General features: G+C 36.8%; 1 protein-coding gene across 1 annotated transcript in view; it reads right to left on the reverse strand.

The window, feature by feature from the left end:
- Window positions 1-19,334, reverse strand: part of SCLT1 (sodium channel and clathrin linker 1) — a 184,626-nt gene that overhangs the window by 164,982 nt on the left and 310 nt on the right. Inside the window, 2 exon segments of the mRNA XM_027600311.2 lie at window positions 7,871-7,938; window positions 19,199-19,334. Coding sequence (XP_027456112.2) covers window positions 7,871-7,938; window positions 19,199-19,334 — 204 coding nt within the window.

Genomic DNA, 19,334 nt, shown 5'->3' on the forward strand with positions numbered 1-19,334 from the left:
TGGTAAATTGTTTTCCACCTCCTCACTTGCAATCTGGGGGTGTCTTTGGGTCTAGAATGAGTCTCTTGCAGACAGCATATTGATGGCTCTTGTTTTTTTATCCAATCTGTAGCCTGTGTCTTTTGATTGGGGCATTTAGCCCGTTTACATTCAGGGTAACTATTGAAAGATATGAATTTAGTGGCATTGTATTGCCTGTAAGGTGACTGTTACTGTATATTGTCTGTGTTCCTTTCTGGTCTATGCTGCTTTTAGTCTCTCTCTTTCCTTAGAGGATCCCTTTCAATATTTCTTGTAGGGCTGTTTTCGTGTTTGCAAATTCCTTTAGTTTTTGTTTGTCCTGGAAGCTTTTTATCTCTCCTTCTATTTTCAATGACAGCCTAGCTGGATATAGTATTCTTGGCTGCATATTTTTCTCGTTTAGTGCTCTGAATATAACATGCCAGTCCTTTCTGGCCTGCCAGGTCTCTGTGGATAGGTCTGTTGCCAATTTCTACCATTATAGGTTACATATCTCTTCTCCCATAGTGCTTTCAGGATTTTCTGTTTGTCTCTGAGACTCGTAAGTTTTACTATTAGATGTCAGGGTGTTGATCTATTTTTATTGATTTTGAGGGGGGTTCTCTGTGCCTCCTGGATTTTGATGCCTGTTTCATTCCCCACATTAGGGAAGTTCTCTCTTATAATTTGCTCCAATATACCTTCTGCCCCTCTCTCTCTTTCTTCTTCTTCTGGGATCCCAATTATTCTGGTCTTGTTTCATCTTATGGTATCGCTTATCTCTCGAATTCTGCCCTCATGATCCAGTAGTTGTTTATCTCTCTTTTTTTCAGCTTCTTTATTTTCCATCATTTGGTCTTCTATATTGCTGATTCTCTCTTCTGCCTCATTTATCCTAGCAGTTAGTGCTCCCATTTTTGATTGCACCTCATTAATACCCTTTTTGATTTCAACTTGGTTAGATTTTAGTTCTTTTATTTCTCCCAAAAGGGTTTCTCTAATAACTTCCATGCTTTTTTCAAGCCCAGTTATTATCTTTAAAATCATGATTCTGAATTCTAGGTCCAACATCGTACTAATGTCCATATTGAGTAGGTCCCTGGCAGACGGTACTACCTCTTGTTCTTTTTGTTGAGGTAATTTTTTCCGTCTTGTCATTTTGTCCAGAGGACAACAGATGAATGAAAGAAGAAAATGCTAACAGGGTAACAACGTCCCCAGAAAATATACTCTAAACAAGTCAGAAAAGACCTGAAACCAGGGGAAAAGAGAAAAAGAAAGAAAAAAGAAAGAGAGAAAAAAGAGAAAAAGATAAAAACAAAAACAGAACAAAACAAAAAAAACCAGAATATGAGCAAATATGATCAGGCTGGTGCATAGATTAGTGCCACACACTAGAGTTTGGGTATATTTTGTTCTGTTAGAAGAAAGTGCCTCCCAAAATTTTAAAGAAAGAAAGACTTATATATGTACAAAATAAGGGTTGATACAATGAATGGATGGAATGTGACTGTAAAGATGAAAATTATAAAAAAATTTTATAAAAGGAATTGATAAGAAGTTGTTTGAAAAAAGAGGATTTAAAAAGAAAGAAAAAGAAAGAAAGAAAGAAAGAAAGAAAGAAAGAAAGAAAGAAAGAAAGAAAGAAAAGAAAGAAAGAAGGAAAGAAAGAAAGAAAGAAGGAAAGGAAAGAAAGAAAGAAAGAAAAAGAAAGAAAGAAAGAAAGAAAGAAAGAAAGAAAAGAAAAAAGAAAAGAAAGAAAGAAAGAAAAAAAGGGGGAGAGAATGTGATCAGGCAAGGGACTAGAACAAAGCCATACACTAGAGATTTAGGGTATATTTTGATCTGTTAGAAGAAACTGTATCTCAAAATTTTAAAGAGAGAGGAACTTATATATATATGCCAAAAATAAGGGTAACTACTATGAAGGGATAGAATATGACTCTAAAAATGAAAGATAAAAATGTTTTTTCAAAGTAGGGATTGATAAGATGTTGGTTGAAAAAGGGAAAAAGAAAAATTAAAAAAAAAAGACAGAAAAATTAACTTTGAAAGACTAAAGAATCATGGTAAAAAGCCACGAATTCTATGTGCAGTATTCCCCTAGCGCTGGAGTTCTGCCGTTCTCATTGATCGGTAAACTTGGTTTTGGCTGGCTGTTCTTGCTGATCTACTGGGGGTGGGGCCTGTTGCCGTGGTTCCCAAATGTCTTTGCCGGAGGCGGAATTGCCCCGCCCTTGTCAGTTCCGGCTAAGTAATCTGCTCGGGTTTGCTCTCAGGAGCTTTTGTTCCCTGCAAGCTCTCGGTACAGCTTTGGAGGACGAGAGTGAAAATGGCGGCCTCCCAATCTCCGCCCTGGAGGAGTCGAGAACTCGGGGCCCGCTCCTCAGTGAGCCCCCAGAGAAAAGCATTCAATCACTCCTGTCTCCCCGGTCTCCGGCCGCACTCCGTGCTCACCTGGCCTGTGACAGAGCAGCGTTTCTATCTCTGGCACCCAACTCCGTGTGGAGTCTCCAAACCCAGCAGATCCCTACGGTGCACTCCAGCGCCGCTCCTCCCAGGGGAGGAAGGCGAGTCTCTCCGGATCTGCTGCTTTTTGGGTCCCTGCTGGAGAAGCAGTGGCCCGACTGTGTCGCCGGTCACAGTTTATGGCAACCCCGAGTTGAGCGCCCGTGCCTCGGCTCCATCTCTGCAGCCGGCTTCCCTGCTCTGATACCTGGGAGCTCTGCCACACTCAGGCACCCCCAGTCTTTCTGTGACCCCAAGAGTCCTGAGACCACACTGTCCCGTGAGGGTTCCACTCCCCGCTTAGCCACTGGAACGACGTCCCTCAGCGGAGCCGACATGTAAAAGTTCCAATTTTGTGCTTCACTGTTCTATCACTTGCCAGAGGCGGCTGATGGAGGCCCCCTCCCCTGCCGTCTATCCTCCCGAATATTGCCTCAGATACACTTCTCCGCACGTCCTACCTTCCAGAAAGTGGTGGCTTTTCTGTTCAGAGAGCTGTTGCTATTCTTTTCTTTGATCTCCTGTTGAGTTCGTAGGTGTTCAGATTGGTTTGATCCCTATCCAGCTGAATTCCTGAGACCAGAGGAAATCCAGGTCTCCTACTCCTCCACCATCTTGCTCTGCCTTAAATCACTGATTTTCTAATATCATCATGGGATGATGTAAAATCAACCCTTCAAGGTTTTAAACCTGAGTAATTCATCAGATGGACAGTCTAGAACTGCACTGCCCAATGCAAGAGCCACAAGCCACATGCATCTACTTAAATTTAAATTTCATGTATTTAAAATGAAAATTAAATAAAACATCTATCAATTATACTAGCTTAATTTCAAGTGCTCAAAAGTCCCATTTGTTTAATGGCTACCATATTGGATAGCACAAAATTATACAACATTTCCATCACCATAGTAAGTTCTATTTGACAGTGCTGGCCTATAAAGCCAGTAATTTGAGTCAATTCAAATACTACAGGTAGTCTGCTATATTTTATCTATTGAGTCTTATATTTTTTAACTCATGATCAACAGGAGTGGCCCTCCTGTTCCTATCAATGTATTTTCAAATAACTATTATTTGATTATAGTTGGGATCAGCTCCTATACATTATACAAGAAGTCAAATTCTTTCCTGACTCAGGGCCTCTTTTTTGGTCCACTTGTCTAGCTCATTCTTCCAACTTTCAGTGCCAACTTGAATACTACTGTGGTAGAGAGGCCTACTCTGACCTTTCTACCAAATATATGTCTCAGCCTCAACCACCACTATTACACTACATACACGTTAATCTCTATTTCAGGACACTGTTTTCTTCATATGATAGACCAATTTTAATTACTTAATTATTCACTCCTATCTCTTCCACTTAGGTCGGATCCTTTGTCTATCTTTTTTTTTAAGATTTTATTCGTCAGAGACAGAGACACAGAGAGAGCACAAGCAAGGGGAGTGGCAGAGGGAGAAGCAGGCTCCCCGCTGAGCAAGCAGCCTGATGCAGGACTTGATCCCAGGACCCTGGGATCATGACCTGAGCTGAAGGCAGATACTTAACTGACTGAGCCATGCAAGCGCCCCTCCTTTGTCTATCTTAATCATAGCTCTGTCCCCAAAGCTTACCCAGCTCAGGCATGCACTCAAGATTTGCTGAATTAATAATGTTTTTTCAATCAATCAATACATTTGCACTATGACTGTCTTTCCCTTCCAGAACCAGCTCATACCTTCTTGGCACTATGCTTTTATGTTTATTCCTTCCCTCTTTCCAGTTTATGTGTTCCATTTCTTTCCCAGCAGACTAGATCTCAATTTAACTTTAAATTTGGGTTCAAGTAGAATGAGTAGAAACAGTCCCAAGCTAGAAGAGGAAGATATTTTTAGGAGAGTTTTCAGAGAAAATAAACTTATTTTTAATATTCTACCCTGTCCCTCCAGCAAGTTTGAAGAGAACCAAAACACTAATCAGTACACAGATGTACTGGTATGGCATAGATTTTAAAGAGGAATTAACCAGCCTACAAGTGAGAAAAGTATTTAAGAAAAAAAAAAAGGTAGGAACAATGAATTCGGAAAAGAGGGAAATTTTCCATAGTCTTGACTAAAATCTTTCAATATTTGTCATGCAGTGCCCACTACTACACTCTCAAAGAACAATGCCACTTGAGATACTTTTTATTTATATAGAAAACAAAGTAATCAAAGAAAGACAACTAAATTTTACAACAACCCAGAAAGGATCATTCAAGAAACTAGTTGTTTAAATATCTTTAGAAGGTTACATACAATTTTAAGAAGTTTTTTTAAAAGATGAATGGGGGTGCCTGGATGGTGTAGTCGATTAAGTCTATTCCAGCTTTTGATTTTGGCTCAGGTCATGATCTCAGGTTGTGAGGTCAAGCCCTGCATTTGGGTTCCATACTCAGCACAGAGTCTGCTTAAGACTCTCTCCCTCTCCCTCTGCCCCTCACCCTGGTGCATGTGTGCGCATGCTCTCTCTCTCAAATTAAATGAATAAATCTTTAAAATAAATAAAAGATGAATTATTAAAGTATAATGAACCAAATATACTAAATATACAAGCTATTCTACACATTGGAGAAGTCCAACTTTCAGTTTAAATCCATACAATTTATGTATCATTAGTTATTATAAACATATCATGTATTTCCCTAAGAAACAATACTATACCAAAAAATCTTAATTCACAAAAGTTTCTTTGATTCATGGGAAGCCTAAATGATCATTATATAGTGATAGCACAAAAGAATTTTAACTATCACTTATAACAGTTTCTATAGAAAATCAAGTTTGAAATTCCAACTTAAAATACAAGAAATAAGTATCAAATTCTGGCAGCTTTATTTTTCTATAGAAAAGTTTCATAAAGTATGTTCATTTAACACAAGTCCTGGCAATTTGCCTAGTGTGAGGAAGGAGGGAGGCATTTTCATTGGGATTTTATCTTGAAAAATAGAACTAAAAAGGATGAACTGTTTGTATTTCACAAACTGATCATGACTTTTTCATCTCCACTTTTACTGTAAGTGGCATATAGAGCTCAAATGATGTTGGAAGATAGGTAGGAGAAAAGTAAAGGGGGGATATAATTGTTTCATTCATTCAACAAGTATTTATTGAGCTTCTACTAACAAGAATTGTTTTAGGCACCTGGGAAACATAGCTGAACAAAAAGGGCAAACATAAATTTATGAAGGATTTCTGTTGCTAGTGGCAATCACTAAAGTTAGTGACAAGAGATCTCAGCCAGTGCTCCTGGGTTTCACATAACCTTTGATAATGGTTTCCTCCTATGTCTATGTCTACAAACAGAAAAAAGTAAAAATACTACGAACTGAAAAAAGTACAAATTAAAAAATTCCTCTTGGACATTTTCATTTTTTCAGAAACCAGAATAATGTTTCTGGGGTGAAGAACCAAAGAATGCACTACATATGGCCAAGGATATGGACCTTATTGCTAGAAAGCAGATTAATCTCTCTCTTTCCCTCTCATACTCTCATATCACCTCCTTTCTCATTACCACAAACTATGCAGTGAAAGGCAAGACCCATGGGAATTGATATTTTGAGACAGCAACATATTCTGAAGAGACAGTGAACTGCAGAAGACTCTTAGGCAGTAACAATACAGTACTATCAAAAATAAGAGATAGGAATCAAGATTTGACTGTATGACTATAAGAATAGTACCTGTGGGGCACCTGGGTGGCTCAGTCATTAAGCATCTGCCTTTGGCTCAGGTCATGATCCCAGGGTGCTGGGATTGAGCCCCACATCGGGCTCCCTGCTAGGCAGGAAGCCTGCTTCTCCCTCTGCCACTCCCCCTACTTGTGTTCCCTCTCTCGCTATGTCTCTCTCTGTCAAATAAATAAATAAATAATCTTAAAAAAAAAAAAAAGAATAGTACCTGTAAAAGAAGAGCATGTACCTTTAGAGAATTAAAGGAGCTATAATTTCACAGGAGAGTGCACTATTAAATAAGAGACTTGACCTTACTTGGTATGTTACCATGAGGCTTTAATTAATTAATCACAACGTACAAGGCAGGTGCATCTAAAGGGTTACATACAGTCATTGTTTTATCTGGTAAAACCATCTTTCATAACCAAGTCAGCCATAGTGACAGTAGATATAATACCATGCCCAGAGATCTTCTTGGGCTTTAAAATCACTCTTTTGTTTGAATCCTCCTTTTAGGCATACTCTATAAGACAATAAGCAGAAGAAAAAGAACCTAAGAACCTGAATAAAATTTAGAGGCTGCTGTATTATGAAAGATTCTCTATCACCTAAATGATAACAGTTCTTAGTTAAGTATGAGTAACAAAATAACGTAAGAAAAACAATATCATGATTAACATAGTAGATGGATAGTTTTAAGACCCTTTGGACTCAGTCTGGTCTTTGTAAATAAAAATAGAGCAGCAGGCTAAATGTTGAGACTACACTAAAGAATCTTTAATAACTTTAAGGATAAGTATAATCAAGTCAACAAGATAAACTATTACTTTTTAATTTCTTAAAAACAACTTCCTTTTTAATACCTTAAAAACAATTTTTTTTTTTTTTTAAGAGAGAGGGCACATGACTGGGAGGGAGGGGTGAGGGTAGAGGGAGAGGAAGAGAAAGAATCCCAGGCAGGCTCCATGTCCAGCACAGAACAATGCAGGGCTTGATCTCACAACCCTGAAATCATGACCTGAGCCAAAATCAAAAGTTGGACACTTAACCAACTGAGCCACCCGGGTGCCCCAAAACAATATGTTTTGGTTACAAGATTCATTGATGTCAAAAGCAAAACATGTCCTTATTAATTCAGTAGGGTGCTATCACTAACAGAAACTACTGTTCTTTTAATATTGTGTAACTCAAGAGTCGACCAATAAATATACCTTATTGCTCAAAAAAATTTTTAACAGAATATTTAATAAGAACATGTACCCAAGGAAAGAAATATTAAAACAATGCCGTATATTTACTGTTTTTAGTTTTTGCTTGCCATAATTTATGAGAATTCCAAGTTAAAGCTTATTACGAAATGTATCTTAAGAGATTTTAGGAGGTTTCAAAACGTCAATGAATTCTCATTTTAGAACTCAGACATTTTAACATCATACATAATACCTAAGCTCCAAATCAGAAAAAAAAGTCAATTTCTATGGTCAAAGAACTTTTATTAAGCAAAAACAAGCGTTCCCTTATAAAAATCCCAATTGTAAGCAAATTTCAAAGTGCTATAGGCAACTTCACATGAGAATAATCCTAAATAGAATTTATATATATATGTATATATATATATATACAAATTTGAACCTAGTTTGTTAGACCTTAACTAATTTACATACCTGCACCGACGAATATTTGGAAAAGTTCTCCATTTGATATCGTCTAAGTACTTCATTTAGTCGTTGATCTGAAACAAAGTAAAAAAAAATCTGTATTTCACTGGCTAATGCTCAATATTTAAAAACTACAAACAAGGTAGTTATTATCCGATATATCCAATGCAAAACTGCTAGTCTTCACTGCTTCTCAAAATGAATCATCAACTTCAACACGTTTTTGGAATTTAAGAAAAGGCCCTTCTATACACGTAAGCCAACCACCTACTGCTAGTGGGAAAAAGAATAGCTGCAAAGAACTAATATTCCTAATTTCTTACATTTTAATTCTCAGTTTTTCCTGGTTTACTCTTCAGGTTAGCAGAAGTAAAAAAATACTCTCCACTTTTTTTTTTATTCCTGCTACTAGAAGTGAACTGAAAAGATAAACTATAGCCATATTTTTTCCAATAGTGAAAACTGGCTAAAATTGTGTTCCAGGACAAATCTCCACACAGAAGAGAAACGGAAGGACAAAGATTCCACATTATACAGGAGTAAGAGATACTAGAAATGAAGGACTGGAATAAAGCCAAGTGCTCTCAGTAAGCATAAGATGATTGATATTTTTATTCACATCATAAGAAAACATATAATAGAACACAGTAAATGTACAAAACTTACTATTTCAAGATCACATGGATCACTTAAAACTGATAATTTGCTAGCAATGGAGTAAATCTCAACTCTCAAAAAGACTGAAAGCCAATGAGAGCATGTTACCTGACAAGAGCGCAATGAAGTTTAATCAAAAACCAAAAAGGGAAAATTTTAATACATTTTGAAGTTCAAAAATTACTTTTTAATAACCATGGGTCACAGGAGAAATTACAAAACAAATTTGGATGTATTGTGAATTGATCGACAGTGAAAATGTAATACCTCAAACTTGCTCAAAAAAAAAAATCTATAGCTTTAATTATATATACTAGGAAAAAAGGCTTATGGTCAATGAACTCTTGGTCTATCCCAAAAAGTTCGAAGAAAAGCAAATTAAACCCAAAGAGCATCAAGTGAAGGAAATAATAAAGATAAGCCTACCCCCAAAGAAACGGAAAATAAACATGCAAAAAAGATCAACAAACACAATCGTCTCAAAAGTTACAGTAAAAGCATCTGATGAAACTTAAGATACATTCATGATAAAGCCTCAGGAATTTAAGAAGTTAATTTCCTTAATAAAACAATAGATTCCTACATAAATGCACAGCAAACATCATACTTAAGGATGAGAATGTTGAAAACTTTCTCTTGGAAATTGGGAATGACACAAGGACAAATTGTCTTGACATTTATTCACACTCTACTGGAGGTCTAAGTTTATGCAATAAGTCAAGTAAGAAATAAAAGGTATAAAGACTGAAAAGGAAAAAAAAAACCCATTATCCATTATCCATAGTTAATCATGTATAGGTATAGGTAAATCCCAGAGAACACACAGATAAAGTTTTAGAATAATGACCCTCAGCATGGTTGTTGGATACAAGGTCAATATACAAAAATTAATTATATTTCTATATACTGCCAACAAAATTAGAATAAAAGATATCATTTACAATACCATACAAAAACCCAATGTCTAGGAATAAATCTAAAAGATTTAAACAAAAGATGTGTAAGACTGTGTACAGAAAACTACGAAACATTCAGCAGAGAAATTAAAGACTAAGTAGAGAGAGATACTCATGGTTTACAGGAGTCAGTATTGTAAAGACAGCAGTTCTCCTCAAGTTGATCTATAGATAGACTCAATGCAATCTCAGTTAACATTCCAAAAGATGATATTGCAGAAATTTAAAAGTTGATTCTAAGATATAGGTGGAAACATAACAAGAATAGCTAAGGCATTCTTGCAAAAGTAGAATGGGGGAGGACTTGCTTTACCAGTTATCAAGATTTATTACAAAGTTACAGTCATTTAGTGTGATAGTTGTATAAAAATAAACAAAATTGACCAATGGAAGAGAATAAAGAATACAAAGATAAATTCATGTTCATTTAGAACACGTGAATTATGATTGAAGGAGCACTCCAGAGCAGTGACGGGTAAAGAGAAATCTTTTCAAATTCCACCTATCAGTGAGATCATATAATTGTCTTTCTCTGGTTGACTGATTTGTGGAATTTGAGAAACAAGGCGGAGGATCATAGGGGAAGGGAGGAAAAAATGAAACAAGATGAAACCAGAGAGGGAGACAAACCATAAGAGACTCAATCTCAGGAAACAAACTGAGGGTTGTTGGAGTAGAGGGGGGTGGGAGGGATGGGGTGGCTGGGTGATGGACATTGGGGAGGGTATGTGCTATGGTGAGTGCTGTGAATTGTGTAAGACTGATGAATCACAGACGTGTACCACTGAAACAAATAATACATTACATGTTAATTAAAAAATGAAAAAAAAGAATAATCTTTTTAAAATTGGTTCTGGGTCAATTGGATATCCTCATAAAAAATAAAACATTATCCATAAAAATCAATTCTAGGTGAAACGAAGATCTAACTGTGAATGCCAAAACAAATTCTAGACAAGAATAGACTATCTTTATAAATCTCAGGATAGGGAAAGATTTTTTAATCAGAACACAAAAAGCACTAAAGATAAGTGGAAAAAAAAACCTGATAAACTGAACCACATTAAAATTAAGAACTTTTGTTCAACAAAGAGACTTTTAAGAGAGTAAAAATATAAGACACAAACCACAATCCTATAGAAAAGTGTTAAGCCATGAATGGGCACTTCACATAAAGGTTACCCAGGGAGCTAATAAATGGAGAAAAGCTGCTCAACCTCATTAGGCATCAGGAAAATACAAATTAAAATTACAATAAAGAGCTAAAATTAGAGAACATGTTGGTGACAATGTAAAATAATGAAAACTCTCCTACACTGCTGGTGGGAATGTAAATTAGTACAACTTTAAAATTAAACATATATATAATTCCTAAGAATATACATAACCAAAATGTGTGCACTTGAGCACCAAGGGCCATGACAAAAAATACTGATAACAGCATTATTCTCAATGGCCTCCAAACTGGAAACTGCAACTATCCATCAAAAGAAGAACAGATAAACATGATAAATTTAAAACTGGAATATTTTACAGAGACAAAAATGAACAAACTACATCTACATACAAGAATATGGATAAATTTCAAAGACATCATGTTAAGCCAAAACAGAAGAATACATGGTTTTGATTCCATCGACATAAAGCTCATAGGGTAAAATTAAAGACTTTGGTTATCTTCAATTACCTTTGAGGATAAGGGAGAGATTATGATTACAAGGGGGCTTCTGAGGTCCTGGAAATGTTCTATTTTTTTTTTTTTTTAAAGATTTTATTTATTTATTTGAGAGAGAAAGAGAAGCAGTATGAGAGGGGAGAAGGTTAGAGGGAGAAGCAGGCTCCCTGCTGAGCCGGGAGCCTGATGTGGGACTCGATCCCAGGACTCCGAGATCATGACCTGAGCCGAAGGCAGTCGCTTAACCAACTGAGCCACCCAGGCGCCCATGTTCTATTTTTTTATCTGAGTTTTGGTTATATGAGTTTTGAACCTTGTAATCATTCACTTAGCTTTATATTTGTTTTCTTTACTTTTCTGTGTATGTTATACATAGCACATATATATGGAATACATACTAATTATAATTATAAAAATTTAAAAAATGCATATATAATATGCACACACAGGGTATACATTCTATGTTAGTTTCTTCCTTGACAGTACACATAATTTAGTGGTGAAATATGACAAATATATGTAATGCTGATAAATAATCATGGAGTACTGATAACATAAATGGTTTTAAACTTTTTATTGAGTTTAAAAGAAATTATCCATGTTTTTATTGTTACTCACAGAACTTTTAAGATAGTTACTTGACACACCCCACTAAAATTTTACCATCATATAGGATCTGGTTCCTGCCTATTACTCTTATTCCCTATGAGTCTCAGGAGGAGGTTGGAGATATGGTCCTGGATACAATAATTTCAATGCAAACCACCTCCCCCCCCCCCCCACCTAATAAGGTTTTCAAATAAGAAAAAAACACTAAATCTGAGTTCTTAGTGATTAAAATAAGTTCAAAAGTCAATTGTGGGGGTGCCTGGGTGGCTCAGTTGGTTAAACGTCTGCCTTCAGCTCAGGTCACGATCCCAGAGTCCTGGGATCAAGGCCCACATCAGGCTCCCTGCTCAGCGGGGAGTCTGCTTCTCCCTCTCCCTCTATTCCTCCCCTGTTCATGCTCTCAGAAAAATTAATAAAACCTTAAAAAAAAAAGAAGTCAATTGTGGATTACTGAGGGAAACACATTCAATCCTCAGAGATTGACTTTAATCTGGAGAAAATTTTACTATAACTTAAATCTCTTATTTCCTTCATTCATTCAACAAGTACTTATTATATTGTTGTTTAATTTGCATTTTCTGGGTTGCTGATGAGACTGACATTTTTCATTTTTTTAGTAGTTCTTCAAATTTTATTTTTTTGTAAATGGCCTGATCATATTCTTTAACCATTTTTCTATTAGTATGATTTTTGTGAACAAACTTTCTAAATTCTGGATGCTAATCAATTCTCAGTTATATTTATTGTAAATATATTCTCCCTTTCTGTAGCTGGGGTAGTCTTTTATTGATGATGTCTTTTGTAATACCCAAGTTTTTATCTCGAATGTACTCTATTCACATATTTTTTCTTCTAGTCAAATATCTATTGAAGAAATATTTCCCTATCCTGAGATCATAAAGACACCCTCTTAAATTTTTTTTCTGAAAGTTTAAAGAGAATTCACGTCTTCAATCAACCTGCGGATTATTTTTCTATATATGTGGGAAAGGTTTCTTTATTATTTTTTCCTTCCTATTTGGATAGCCAATTATCCTAGCACCATTTGCTAAATATCCTTTTCCCACTGATTTGTATTGCTCTTCTTTCAGATAACAAGTTTCATGTATGTGTCTTTCCTGTGCTAATTTATTCCACTGATCTATGTATGTATCAATCTGACAATCTAATATTGATTTAATAATTAGATATTTTTAAGTCTTAATAACTGGCAAATAAATTTTCCCACCTTGATATTCTTTAAAACTCTCTTGGCTGTTCTTAGCTCTTCCACTAGATTTTTTTTTTTTCATGAGAGAGCGAGAGAGAGCAAGCTAGTGGGGGTAGGAGGAAGGGGCAGAGGGAGAGAGAGAATCTTAAGCAGGCTCCACACCCAGCACAGAGCCCGATGTGAGGCTCGATCTCCCAACCCTGAGATCATGACCTGAACTGAAATCAAGAGCTGGATGCCTAACCAACTGAACCACCCAGGTACCCGTCTTCCCCTAGATTGTAGAATCATGCTGTCAAAACTAAGTTTGAGAATGCATTGAGTCTAATCATTAATCTGTGGAAGAACTGACATATTTAATATATTGAGTGTTCTAATCCACAAATTTGGGATGTTAATGGTTTCTCCATTAACCTAGGTCTTCTTTATTGTATTCAGTAATTTTTTAATGCTAACTATCTTTCTATCACTGGGATGAACCCAGTATGAAGACAATTGTATGGACACATATATGTACATATATATACACACATTCACTGCTGGATTTATTTATATTTTATGTAGGATTTTTTTTTTTTTTAAGAGAGGGAGAGACAGGATGGCAGGGGGAGGGGGGGAAGGAAGAATCTTAAGCAGGCTCCATACCCAGTGTGGAGACTGCCCCAGCGCTCCCGAGATCATCACTTGAGCCGAAATCAAGAGTTGGACACTTAACTCACTGAGCCACCCAGGTGCCCCTTTTATGTAGGACTTCAGTTTCTGTGTGCATAGGCCTATAATTTTTTTTTCTTGCAAGTCTCTTTGTTGGGTAGAAGTTAAGAATATAGACACTGGAACTAGACAGCCTGAGTTCAAATCCTAGCTCAGTCACTTTTTAGTTATGAGTTAACCTTGAGCATGTAGTGGTACTTATCCAGAGTGTTGAGTTTTTTATCCATGGTTATCGAACAGTTGGGTGTGAAAACTATTAAAGCAAACTAAACAACTGTGCTACTCAAAAAAGCAGTATAATCATATTAAGATTACTGACAAAAAAGGGGTGCCTGGGTGGCTCAGTCAGTTAAGCGACTGCCTTCAGCTCAGGTCATGATACCAGGGTCCTGGGATGGAGCCCCACACCGGGCTCTCTGCTCAATAGCAAGTCGGCTTCTCCCTCTCCCTCTATGATCTCTTTTGCTTTCACTCTCTCTCAAATAAATAAATAAAATCTTTAAAAAAGATTACTGACAAAAGAGCAGATGAACTAATGGGCAATGGTTATAGGCAATGGTTACAGTAAAGAAAGTAGTAAAAACAGGGGCGCCTGGGTGGCTCAGTCGGTTTAGCTGGTTTCGGCTCAGGTCATGACCTCAGGGTTGTTGGATAGAGCCCCATGTCAGGCACCATGCTCAGTGGGAAATCTGCTTGAGAGTCTCTCCCTCTGCACACCTAACTTGTGCACATGCTCTTCCCTCCCCCCCAAATGAACAAACCTTTTTAAAAAGAGAAAGTAGTAAAAACAAGCTGGGAAAGAGTTAAGGAAATAGAGGAAAATGAAGAGTTCAAAGAACAGAAGTCTTGATGAAGCCAAAGAACAGTTACAGTGGGAGTAAGAAACTTGTGTTTGAGATTTCAAAAGCAGGGTAATTTGAATAGACTTCTGCTTATGTCTAAGATGAAGTAACAAGGACCACCTTCCCACTCAATACAACCAAAAGCAAATAAATGAATGAAATAATGGTTTGCAAGACGCTAGACAACAGACAGTAATGATGACAGATGCAAAACAAATGAGGTAAACCCTATGACTGCTCCAACTTAATGACCTGAGAGTCTTTCTAGTCCGTGGCACAAAGAGGGAAAATGCAGGCCTCAGAGATAGGCCGACTGAGTTAAGGAAGTGGAGACAAAGTGAACTAGAATTGGCAAGGCAAAGCATGAGAGAGAAAGCTACACAGAGAGAGAACTCTGGATATATGAAATCTGTGGAGGGTCTCTGTATACAACAGTACACAACAACAAAAACAACAACAAAAAACCCAAAACAAAAACAAAACAACAGTACACAACAAACTACTGAGTAGCTTTTTATCTATTAAAGAAATTAAATTTTAGTTTAAAATCTTTCCACAAAGAAAACTCTAGATCCAGTTGACTTTACTGGTAAGTTCTACCAAACATTTAAGGAAGAAATAATGTTAATCCTATGTAAACTTTTCCAGAAAATTGAAGAAAACAAAATATTTTCCAACAAATTCTATGAGGCAAGCATTGCCTCATACTAAAACCAGGCAAAGAAATTAGAAGGGGGAAAAAAGGCTTTATGAACATAGAAAATTAAAATTTTAAATAAACTTTCAAAAAATCAAATCTATAATATATAAAAAGGATAATACATGAGTAAGAGTAGTTTATCCCAAAAAGAGAGGTAAGACAGGCTTAAAATATGAAAATTAATCAATGTAAGTCACCCTATTAACAAACTAAAAGTGAAAACAAATCTGATCCTCTCAATAAATGCAGAAAAAGCATTTGAAAAAAAAATTCAACATCCATTCTGATAAAGTCTCAGAAAACTAGGAATAGAAAGAAGTATTTTCAACCTTTTAAAAACATCTACAAAAAATCTATAGTATCCTACTTAATTTTTGAAAGACAGATGTTTGTACCCTAAGAGCAGGAAAAAGACAAGGATGACCAGTCCAACCACTTGTGTTCAAACACTGTACTGGAAGTTCTAGCCAGTACAATAAAGCAAGAAAAGGAAATGAAAGGCATCCAAATTGGAAAGGAGTAAGTAAAACTGTATTAACAGATGAAAATATTATCTATGCAGAAAATCTGATGAATTCTAAAAACAACCTATGAGAATAAGTGAGTTTAAAAAGGTTTCAGGGTACAATATTCCAAAAAAAGGATGTATTTCTATATATTAGCAATGATAAATTAGAAATCAAAAGTAAAAGAATAATACCATTTACAATAGTATCAAAAACAGAATACATAGGGATCAATCTGATAAAGATGTGCAAAACCTATATATTAAAAACTACAAAATGCTGCCGAGAGAAATAAAAGAATACATACATCAATGGAGAGAATATATCTTTTGATTCATAAGAGGACTCAATATCATTAGATATGAATCCTACACATACTGATCAACAGATTCAATGCAATGCCTCTCAAAATCTCAGTATCTTTTTGAAGAAATTGACAAGCTGATACCAAAATTCATATGGAAATGCAAAGCACCTAGGATAGCCAAAATAATTGAAAAAGAACAAATATGAAAGGCTAACATCATCTGATTCTATGACTTCTTATAAAGCTGCAATAATCAAAACACTGGAATACTGGTGCTCAAAGAGATAAACAAATCAATGGAACAGAATAGAGTCCAGAAATGGGACACAAATAAGGACAAATGATTTTTTTTTTTTAAGATTTTATTTATTTATTGGACAGAGAGAGAGAGAGAGCAAGCGTGAAAGCACAAGCTGGGGAGTGGCAGAGAGAGAAGAATCAGGTTCCCCGCTGAGCAGGGAGCCTGATGCAGGGCTTGATGCCAGGACCCTGGGATCATGACCTGAACTGAAGGCAGATGCTTAACCAACTGAGCCACCCAGGCTTCCCAAGGACAAATGATTTTTAGCAAAGGTGCAATGGTAATCCAATGGAGAAAGGATAGCCTTTTCAATTGCATTCATATGCAAAAAAGTGAACTTTGACCCTTATCTTGCACCTTATACAAAATGGATCATAAATCTAAATGTAAAATGGATCAAATATGGATCATAATGGATCATAAATCTAAATGTAAAACCAAAAATTGCAAAATTTCTAGAATAAAACAGAAGAAAATCTTTGCAGCCTTTGATTAAGCAAAGATTTCTTAGATATGACATCCATGAAAGAACAAATTGAGAACTTCATCAAAATTAAAAACTTTTGCTCTATGAAGCACACTTCACAGAGAATGAAAAGAAAAAATAAGTGCATCTCCACTTCCCAAGTCCCCACTACAAGAATGATTTTTCATTCCTTAGCTTGATAAACAAGTATCTCTTTGAACAAGTCCCTAAGGACTATCAGATTTCCCTTCTCAGATGGAGGTGGGAAATATGCTAGGAGTTTACTAGAAGCATGGTTGGTTTGGAATTGCCTGTAGTCATTTGTAAAGCTAATGCTTTATCACAGGGGTTGCCAAGTTGAGAAACACCAAATCCAAATGGAACAAATAAAAAGAGGCAATCAAGATCAAGAAGTCAGTGTAGACAAGATTAGAATAGGTGGGAGAAGGTCAAGCCATCTATATTTACCTCAGCTAGGTGTCTAGGCGTTTTGCCTACTGGGGTAACCCACTCAGCTGTAACTGGCACACTACGTCCAGTTAAAAGGAAAAAATGGCTGGCTCATTCCTCTTAAACTCATAGTTTTGGGGTGACTTGGGTATCCTCCCCACCCCGACCAAATTCATCACCCAACTACTGTCTCCCACCACTCAAGATGGTGGCCAGCCAGTCTTCCTTATGGGGTGGCAGATACTCCCACTTCAAACCTGAGAAATAATGCTAATGTTATAGTATCATTATAGTGCATCAATAATTTTAGATGATATATATATAGTGCACTTAATATGTACTAGAAACCATGCTTTATTTACATCATCTCGTTTAATCCTTACAACCCCATGAGGGTTATTGTGCTATTCTTCCCATTTTACAAATGAGAAAACTAAGGCACAGAGGAGCTAAGTAACTTGCCAAAGGTCAAAGACCTGAAAAGAGATAAAGCCAGGATATGAACCTAGACAGACTGAATCGAGAGGTTGAGTTCTTAACCACTGGTTTATAAAACTTCCAAAATGGAACTTAGCACTTTTTTCCTACCTTCCCTGTTGCTTAATGCAAAAACCTCAGTTGCCCTCTACCTCATTCTCTCTGATTTCCTAATCTCCAATCTCACTGTACTACCTTAGTTCACTTCCTATGTAATAGTCACCTAACTGCACTCTGCTATAATGCATATTCCTCATAACATCCATACCAGGTTTTCCAAATCACAATTTGATCATGCTGCTCTCAAGTGAATTCCTTTCAGTGGTTCCTATAACCTGTGCGATGGTCCAAACTCAACACACAGCAGACAAGGCCCTTCACTATCCAGCCCCATTCTTCCCTTTCAGCTCCACTTGCTATTTGCCTATATAAACCACATTCCATACAAGCCAACCTTCTTGCAAATCTTTAACAAAACATCTTCCTAATTCCCTCAGCGCTGCATACACTATTCTATTTGGGATACCTACACAGTTCTTTATCTAGTAAATTCATATTAGTACTTCAAATTTCAGCCCAAATGTCACCTCCTTTGACCACAGCTAATAATCATGTAACAGTTAATATTTGTTTAGCACATTTGTTTAGTGTCAGATACTATTATAAATCCTTTACGTATTTTAATACTCATTTAATCATCCCAACAACCCTATGAGGAAACTGAGGCAAAAGAGTTAGCACTTGCTGCCACTTCAGGGTATGGAATTTATGTATTTCCTAACTCAAATTAAATTCTTGGAGGGTAGAACTGTCCTCCTCATCTTTGCAGCAGCTCTGCCTGTATAGAGCCTGGTACATAACTGAAACAGGAGGAGTTCAATAAACATCTCTTTACAAATGGCCAGAACTGTGCCTCCAGGTTCTAATGGCAGACTTGGAAACTCTTCCTGGCCATTAGCCCTCTAATTTCTCCAGAGCTTGCGAGGAGCATAACAACCATGTTTAGTGTCTAGTAGAGTCCCATGTAAGCTAAAGGAGCCTTACGAGGATTTACCAAACAGTTCTGCTTAAATATATACACATTCTCATACATACTACCAAGCTTTTTGCAAAGCTAACTTAAATTTTTACAAATTTCCATGCACCAAACAGGCATTAGAAAAACATTAGTTGGTCAGCAATGACGACATTAAACCTTAGATGTAAGAATTCTCAATAAAGGAATATGGAGCTTACTTTGATCTCTCAGAAAGTCGATTTCTGTGGCCATTTCGACAGAATTTTAGTTTGGAGCTTTCACCACCTTCACTTTCTTCAAAAACAACAAAAACAAAACAATCCCCCGCCCCGACCACCACCACCACCGAAAAAGAAAAACCCCACAGCTCGCTGTGCGGGAAAACAAAACTAAAGCAACGCTCCGGAGGTTGTCAAGCACTGGAGCGGTGTAATCAGCATCCTACTCACGCGGCGTCAACAGCCCCGCCGCGCCTTCTCCCGAGTCCCAGCGTAGCCCCTCGCTCAAGCAACAGACTTCAGATTTCAGGTCTGCTGGGGACCCGCCAAGTGAATTTTGTTCCACGTTCACCCGAATCCCGGCCGG

The sequence above is a fragment of the Zalophus californianus genome, chromosome 2 (genome assembly GCF_009762305.2).
Source record: "Zalophus californianus isolate mZalCal1 chromosome 2, mZalCal1.pri.v2, whole genome shotgun sequence".
Lineage (NCBI taxonomy): Eukaryota > Metazoa > Chordata > Mammalia > Carnivora > Otariidae > Zalophus > Zalophus californianus.